The sequence below is a fragment of the Octopus bimaculoides genome, chromosome 4 (genome assembly GCF_001194135.2).
Source record: "Octopus bimaculoides isolate UCB-OBI-ISO-001 chromosome 4, ASM119413v2, whole genome shotgun sequence".
Classification (NCBI taxonomy): Eukaryota; Metazoa; Mollusca; class Cephalopoda; order Octopoda; family Octopodidae; genus Octopus; species Octopus bimaculoides.
In genome coordinates, this window is record NC_068984.1 from 25724441 (window position 1) to 25733976 (window position 9536).

Sequence of the window (9536 nt, forward strand, 5' to 3'; positions counted from 1 at the left end):
TATATATATATATATATATATATATATATATATATATATATATATATGGGAAGCAGTTCTATTTTGAGGCATGCACTATTGAAACCAGTTTTAAAATAGTTTACCATCAATGGTATTAATCTGCAAGTGCTCACTAAACTGAATTTAAAACTGGTTTGTCACACATCACATGGAAACTTACCAAAAACTCTTTCATCATTGACATCACGTATGCAGAACCAAACTCCAGCAGGGAAAGCACAGACCAAAATGTGAAGATCAAAGAAAAAAGAAACCCAAGTTGTAGGTTGATGTTCTGATACTGAAGCTATAATAGGGATGTGGATTTTAGCATAACCAGTATCCCAAAGAGAATAGAACCTTCCACTCCATGGTGCAATAAAACCTGAAAAAAAAAAGACAAATGAAAATAAAGGTATTATTTTTTTAAATAATAATAATTTTGAATAATTTATATTTTGCAGGGTATCATAGCATTACTGTTTGAGCTGGTCTTTGAAAATAATAGTTGATCTCAAAAATACTGCTGTCATATATTAAAAGATCACAGCTATTGAGCAATTATGAGGTAGAAATAGGAAAGTCTAGTGGTATCAGTTTGAAAATGTTCATTTGAAAATTTCCATTTGGAAGGAATATGTAAAACTTTGTTTGAGATGAACATTGGAATAAGGAAAAAAACATGAAAGCTGTTTGAATTGTAAGTGAAGTGAATAAGTTATACATTTTGCGAAGGCATTTTATGGGACAGCATGAACAAATAAGTTTAACAAAATTTGAACATTGGAAAGTTGAAGATCAATGCTTGAGGAAAATACATATTTGATGTGATGGTTATGAAGGGAAAATTTTGTCTGACTTCTGAAGCATGTCAAATGTTAAGAAATACATGTAGTAATCTTTAAAAATAATAATGATGATGATGATAATAATAATAATCCTTGTAATATTACGCCGTATGTAAACAAACAAGTTTGCTTTCGAAGCACTGAAATGTATGGTAGAACAAGTAGAAAGATGAATTTTATTCAACGCTTAGATACAGTATAGATATAAAGGATAAAAATCCTTTTTTTTTCTTTTTAAAAGAAGAAAAATTTGTCGGCAGCACCAAAGAAACTCATCATATTTGATGTGATGGCTATGAAGAATAGCTTCGGTGGTGAGTAGAAGCAATGCAGAGAATAGAAAAAAGATTTGAAAAAGTAGAATCAAATAGAATTAGATGTAGTGAAACACTAGTTAATCTACTATTGGATGTTAATACTCTCTAAGATGCTGGTGATTGAAAGAGATGTATTGATCTACATCGTTAAAACCACAGTAGAGCAAAGAATTAACTGGTAACATGTAAAAAAAAACACCCAGTACACTCTGTGAAGTGATTGATGTTAGGGAAGGGCATTCAGCTGCAGAAAGCAAGCCAAGACAGATGACTGGAGCCTGGTGCAGCTATCTGACTTACTAGCTCCAGTCAAACTATCTAGTCCATGCCAGTATGGAAAACACAGGTGTTAAAATGGATGATGATGATATATGTTTATGAACATATATTAAAGACATATGTGCACAGAGAGGCATACAGCTACACACACACTATAATCATCATCATTTTTATATTCACTGTTTCTAAGCTGTCATGAATTGGCCAAGAGTTATTGAAGCAGTACTGCACAGCTGGATAGCCTTTGTGTCACCAACACTTACTTGTGAAACAAATTAGATAACCTTTATTACATAGTCTTCACACAAGACAAAGCCACTGAGCAATGGAACATATTGTTTACATGAAGTGTAAACATTGTCACTGTTTTGGTTTAGCCAGATGTTTCCACCAATTGATTAATTCTGTCACTCACCAAAGAATTACTACAAATAAGTATACACATCATGGATGTTAGTGCTTGTTGCCTGGCATATGTTAAGTGATGAAGGCGGGGGTTAAATTCATTATGTCATTAGATATAGACAGGTGTTAGCAGTAATAATACATATGTTTTTGCATGCCTATGGCTAAAAGGGTAAAACCCCCTTGGGTCATGAACGACCATGTGATTGCACCTAGAAAGTTCCCTTCTAAGGTACAAGTCTGGGCAAGATTGTTTAAGGAAGACCAGCAGTCACCCATGCACTGTAGCCTCCCCTCTCCATTCCACTGATGTCCAAGAGAAAGGCAAAGGCCGATACAGCTTGGCGCCAGTGATGCCGCAACTCATTTCTACAGCTGAGTGAACTGGAGCAGCATGAAATAAAGTGTCTTGCTCAAGAACACAGCATGGTCTGTGAATCGAACTCACTACCTCATGATTGTGAACCTGATACTCTAACCACTGAGTCATGTGCATTCACACGTATGACTATGAACATCCATATTAAACACATATAGACATACATGTACAGGGAAATATATATCTACACACACACACACACACACACACACAATCATCATCATCATTTTTATATCCACTTTTTCTATGCTGCCGTGAATTGGCCAAAAGTTATTGAAGAGGCACTGCACAGGTGGATAGCTTTTGTGTCACCAACACATACTTGTAAAGTAACTTTTATTACAGAGTCTTCACACAAGACAAAATCATCAAGCAATGAAGCATACTGTTTGGATGAAGTGTAAACATTGTCACAATTTTTATTTATAATGGTAACAATGTGAAGATATGTGGAAACACACACACACACACACACATATATTTAGACAATAGGTTTCAAGCAGTTTCCATCTACCAAATTTCTCTTACATAGCAATGGTTGGTCCAAGCTATAAAAGGCACTCACCCAAGGTACCTTGCAATGGGATAGAACCTGAAACCTGGGTAGGCTGGGATGCAGACATCTAAAATTGCTCTAGTTTTTTGTTTTTGTGACCACCACGTGGCAACTAGATGAAATTTTGCACAACAATAGAGAAAGATATGAATAACAACCACACAAACTTGTCAAGCGTGAAAAGTGCATATTAACGAGTTTTTGTCGCCCTCTTGAGACCAAAACTAGAAACTAGGCCAATGGCATGTGTATTAGAGTGCTTTTTTGTTGTGAAAGAAAGATTGTGATGTATAGAATGTTGAAACAAATCTAAATAAATAAGATTGTGAACTTAAATTTACATACTATTAGAGGGTCTTTTTCTTGGTTTTTTACTTGAAATATTTTCAGTTACTGAGACATGTTTGCAAACCATTTAGATCAAATGGGAATGGGGGAGGGGTTATGAAGGGTAAATTTCGTCTGACCTCTAAAGCATGTCGAATGTTAAGAAATACATGTAGTAATATTTAAAAGTAATGATGATGATAATAATAACAATAATACTTGTAATTTTAACAAGACCAAAGAAACTCATCATTTTTCTCTTGTCTCCCTCATCTCTATGTTACACTTTATTCTTCTGCATTAGTCTCTTCTCTCATACACACTCTCTCTTGATTTCTTGCATGCATATACACACACATATATGTGGACATGCACACACAGACATACATCTCTCTCTCCACATCTCTTCATTCCAAATAGAAAATTTTGAGAAATGATAAGAGTATCCACACATGCAATCATGATACCAATCTGCTTTATTATAAGTAACTTGGACATTTGACATCATCATCATCATCATCGTTTAATGTCCGCTTTCCATGCTAGCATGGGTTGGACGATTTGACTGAGGACTGGTGCAACCGGATGGCTACACCAGGCTCCAATCTAATTTGGCAGAGTTTCTACAGCTGGATGCCCTTCCTAACGCCAACCACTCCGAGAGTGTAGTGGGTGCTTACAGGACATAAAACAGTTATTGATATCCATTTTCAACTTGTCTTCATTAATAACACTTTATATTGGTAGCTTATTAATGATTGCATAAATCGAATCAAAAAATTCAAAGGTCCCAAAGCAGTTTGTTATATGACCAGGTTGCATTGTCCATGTACAGCATGATAAATGCACTTCATACCTATATGGCTATCATTTCAAAGCTAACTGTGTCTAACATCATATACATTTTCACTTAATGCAGGATGAAAACTTTACCACAGAGGTAAACGTCTGTAAAATAATATTGTGGGTTTAAATATGGGAATTCACTACCACTTCTGTAACTCACTGGAGAAGTGACAAACTATGCTTGTAATGAATTACAGTTGAATTTGATGCATGAATATGAAAACAAGTAAAATTTAAATTTATAGATAATCCAAGTCAACATTCTCATTTGAGGTGAGCTCTAACACCTCTATTCTTCTTCCTCACCTTCCACATCATCTCCTGCTTGAGCTAAATTTTGGCAAGTACTGCATCTACACAGATCTGTGCAGGTTACTTTGTGCTGTTGACATGAGCACTGACCCTTTCCTTCACCTTTGGGTTCCTCACAGCTATTCTTCTTGCAAATGCAATAAGCAAGCTCAAGCAGAGCACTTGGTGCAGGTGGAAGACCACCCCCACACTACCTCTATAGTGGTATCTGTTACTTTCCATCCAAGGTTGTGTAGGCTGGGGATACTGGGAAACTGTTCAAGACATCTGGTAGGTACACCCGCTTGGTAGTGTTTCACCATGGCATCATGTGTGGGAGGCATGTTCATCTCCGCTTTAGTGCCCATCAAGAACTTGTTACACCGTGCTGCATTGACACTCAAACAATCTTGATCATACAGTCTACAAACAAAGTTCTCCACTGAGTATACCAGACCATCTTCTACAGAGAATGTTGCACCAAATTGTTGAATGGCTGCTTGAAAATCAACAGATTCAGTCATGAGCTTCAAGGCTTTCTTCTTAGACCGGCCACAGAAACAACTTGTTGAGTCACAGCTTGTAAAACAATGAAGGCTGATGAGGGCATCTGGTCTCTGAGATGATTTTGTATAGCTGTTAGATTAAGTGTATGCTTGTTGTTGCCTCTACCAGTGTGAAAGAGTAGCTGGGCCTGAATTTGATGAGCCTTTGCTATGCCAATAATGAAAACATCAGTGTCTGGGCTCTTTATAATGATTTTCTTTGAAAATGGGAGAACTCTTCCGTGAGTCTTAATCACATGCATGTAACATAACCTAGGGGTTATGAAGGGAACTTTTCACAACACAGTTACACACATATATACATATACATGCAATTTGAAGGTAGAGAAGTTAATGATAAAGTGCCAAAATATAATTGGTGAAAAGTTTAGGAAACCCCTTTGTTTGTGCTCACTATCAATCATCATCATCATCCATTGTCCATACTTGCATGGGTTGGACGGTTTGACCGGGGCTGGCAAACTGGAAGACTGCACCAGATACCAGTCTGATTTGGCATGGTTTCTATGGCTGGATGCCCTTCCTAATGCCAATCACTCCAAGAGTGTAATGGGTATTTTTACATGCCGTTTGTGTGACACCAATATCTGCCACAACTGCGATTTTACTTGGCCTGATGGGTCTTCTTCTCAAGCACAGCATAATACCAAAGTTCTCAGTCATTTGCCATTGCCTTTGTGAGGCCCAACACTCAAAAGGTGCTTTTCACATGCCACTTTGCCTCCGTGAGGCCCAACGCTCGAAAGGTATCTTTAATGTGCCACTGGCAGGGATGCCAGATATGTGACACCAGGAAGTAGTTCAATGTAAAATCAGCCACACGACAAGTAAAGTGTAAAACAAAGTGGAAGTTTCAGAGAAGAAAACTAAGAACTAGGGTTGATATAAATAGTCCAATGATTGAAACCGAATACCATTAATAAATAATCACATATCTACTGCTTTGTCCTTAACTGAATACTCTGCTTGCCAAAATCTCTCAAGTTACAAATACGTTTTGCCCAATGATAAAACAATGTGTTAAAAATAGTTTTAGAATGGAAAGAGAGAAACCTACATTATCAACCTTTGACTGCAATAATCAAATGAGGCCTTTCATTTTTAGCAAGATTTGGAAACACAATAAAATTTTCATATGGTAACTCTTGGCTTCTAAAATTTAAGCAAACTAGTTTGAAAATAATGGCAACTTACCAGCCCAAGTCAACCCAACAACAGTGATAAAGACCAAACCAGCTGCAGCTACAATTGAAATGATGAAAAAGTAGCGGAATTCTGATTTGGAGAGCACAGACTGGATGTACCTCAGAGCAGCATAAGCATTCAGTAGTGCAAATACACCTGAAATAAAAAACATTTCTTTTGAGTGGGTACAAAATCATTTATTTTCTTACAGAAGAGATTCAAATCAGTGAAACCAAATGGAGTCTAACTAGAGATTATAGAGCAGCTAGACTGACTTGTTACTAAATAGGCTAAACTCACTGCCACTGAAAGCAATTAGTTGGATGATAAATACTAAGGAGTAGTAAAATTAAAATTCTTTGTAAAGGTTGTAAGTACTGGGGTAGATATTGTCAATATCTAATTGCAACCAACATGGAAAATTTTACATAATATCAGTAAAGTTTAATAAAGGACAAAAATCTGAACTTTTTCAAATGATTCTGATTCTTGTTGTATGTAGAGCTTTACAAAAGAGCATTTGATTTATTTTTATGAACTTTTAGACTATTGTTCTCTTTGTTTAGCATGAGAACTCAATACTGTGTGGCTCAATTAGTTTCATAAATATGTCTAAATACATTGCATAATTAACAGAATAAATGATGACAACTTCAATCAGAATTCACAACAAATCTGTGAATGCAGCATATTAAGATCTTGCCACTATTACATAGCAGCCGTCATACATTTTTCTTATCAAAAATAATAATTTAAATAAAGAATCAATGAGAAGACTGTTAAACCAAGCTCATGAATGTTTGTTTTCATTCAACCATTTAAAATTTTTTATTTATACATCTGTTGTGTAAATAAAAACAAACAAAACATATTAAGATTAATGATTTACTTATAATTATTGAAATTATTAGGTAGCATCTTTACTTGTTTAATAATTCGTCATGTAAGAAACATCAAAATATAATGAATTTAATTAAATTAGGAACATATATGACTTTTCTCAATTTCTGGTTCTACAATTTTCTCATTCTGTTTGCATGAGAACAGAGGTGGACTGTTATTTTAAACACACACCCACCCATCTGTACCAACAAACCTTGACTTGTATGCTTGAAAATAGAAGCCACGGCATTGATCCTTTTAACTAGGAAGATTTAAAAACAGGTTGCAGCTTGTTAGGAGTTTGCTTTTGATTCTATGCTATTTATAGAAATATAGTTAAAATAAACATAATAAAGAATAACTGAGAAAGAAATAGAAAGTATAGAAAATAGGTATGGTAAGAGAAGGGAAATGATCCTGTTTGTTATTAGATGATTAAAATAAGACAAATTCAAATTCATACCTGCTGCAGCCATGTGTTCACTGGTACGAATAGGTTGAAATCCAACAAATGGAATTTGCATTGACAATAACAATCCAACGATGTAGAATGTCGTGTATGCTAGAAGTAGTGAGAAAACACATCTAAAATACTTTTACAGTAATATTTAAAAGAGAATTATAAATATTTTAAAACAATTACTGGATATTTAAAAAAAAAATCTAAAAGGAATAAAAACCAAAACAGACTAGTAACATAGCATGTTGTCTTGTGTCAACATTTTGTATTTTACGGAATATTATTTTATAAATACAATAATACGCTTTTACTTGTTTCAGTCATTTGACTGCGGCCATGCTGGAGCACCGCCTTTAGTCGAGCAGATCGACCCCAGGACTTATTCTTTGGAAGCCTAGTACTTATTCTATCGGTCTCTTTTGCCGAACCGCTAAGTTACGGGGACGTAAACACACCAGCATCGGTTGTCAAGTGATGTTGGGGGGACAAACACAGACACACACACACACATATATATATATATATATATATATATATATATATATATATATACATATATATGACGGGCTTCTTTCAGTTTCCGTTCACTCACAAGGCTTTGGTCGGCCCAAGGCTATAGTAGAAGACACTTGCCCAAGGTGCCACACAGTGGGACTGAACCTGGAACCATGTGGTTGGTAAGCAAGCTATTTACCACACAGCCACTCCTGCACCTATATATATTTATTTTTAGTAGATATTTGTTTAGAATTTAACCAAACTTGCTTGTTGAATAAACAACTCCTCAATGGTAATTGTAGCATTCACACTCTCTAAACCTAGTATAGCATAGTTGACATTGACGTTTGAGACTTGGATATGCAATGTTAAGATGGATTTACAGAAAAAATTAAAGTTAAACTGTGAATATTAGAAGTAACTGGAGACAAAAGTAGAATAGAGGACCAATGACAGTTGTTTCATAATGTAATATTGGTTGATCATTTATGATGAAAATAAATACTTGTCATAAGAGTATCATTTGTTCATTGGTTTATTTTTATATCTATTTTCTATCTTAGCATGGTTTAGACAAATATATTATTGAGGCAACGTTTTACAGCTAGATGCTCTTCCTGTCACTGACCCTTAGCTGTTTTTTGAAGTAAGGGATCTCTTATTTCATATGCCTTTGAAGTGGATGATTTGTTGACAGATAAATGACAAAATCACCACTTGTGACTCAAGTGATTTTGGAGAAATGCAAATGTAAACGAACATACCATCAACACACACATGATTGGCCTCTTTCAGTTTCTCTCTACATAATCCATTCACAAGGCTATTATATCATCACCATTTAATGTTTTCCATGCTGGTATGGGTTGGACAGTTTAACTGGAGCTGGCAAGGCCAGGAGGCACAGGTTTCATAGTCTGTTCTGGCTTGGTTTTTATGGCTGGATGCCCTTCTTAATGCCAACCACTTTACAGAGTATACAGGGTGCTTTTTATGTGGCACCAGCACTAGTACTTTTTATGTGGCACCAGCACTAGTACTTTTTGTGTGGCACCAAAACCAGGAATTTTTACATGGCATCAGCAGCATCATAATAATTTAACTTCATATGGCCTGAACTAGAAAAAATTATCTGAAGTTTTGGTAGAGTAAATCAAACCCTCTATACCCTACAGGTTAAAAGCCTCAACATTTATTGATTTGATCTCAATATAAATCATAATGCTTGAATATATTGAACTATCATTGATAGTAAATGAAATATTTTCTACTTACCAATATAAATTCGCCTAGAATATCGTTTCATCAGCAATAACACAAAGACATGAAGTGGGATTAAGTTGATGATGAAAACATACCCACCCCAAGCTGATACCTGCAAAAGAAAATATTTTAGATAAAAATGAAAAAAGGAAATTAAAGTAATTTGTTTTAATCTAAAGAAACATTATACAATTAAACATTTCAGTAAACAGCTTCAAATCGTGAAAAGAAACTTACTTTTACATGTATTGAAAGACTTCGATTTAAAATTGCTTTAATGTTTGGCAAGGTATTTAAATTATGAACAGGAATACCATTATTTTCTATGATTTCTCTTTTAAAAGAACTTTCTGAAACAATTAACAATACTGACATCAAATTCTTTCAATTAAAAAAAAAAAAGAAAAACAAAAAGAATGTCCCAAAATTCTTAA

General features: G+C 35.0%; 1 protein-coding gene across 1 annotated transcript in view; it reads right to left on the reverse strand.

The window, feature by feature from the left end:
- Nucleotides 1-9536, reverse strand: part of LOC106881117 (dolichyl-diphosphooligosaccharide--protein glycosyltransferase subunit STT3B) — a 50763-nt gene that overhangs the window by 10822 nt on the left and 30405 nt on the right. Inside the window, exons 7-10 of the mRNA XM_052967624.1 lie at nucleotides 9115-9214; nucleotides 7345-7443; nucleotides 6009-6155; nucleotides 165-385 (exon numbers count right to left, since the gene is read on the reverse strand). Of these exons, the coding sequence (XP_052823584.1) occupies nucleotides 165-385; nucleotides 6009-6155; nucleotides 7345-7443; nucleotides 9115-9214 (567 nt within the window). The remainder of the gene's footprint in view (nucleotides 1-164; nucleotides 386-6008; nucleotides 6156-7344; nucleotides 7444-9114; nucleotides 9215-9536) is intronic.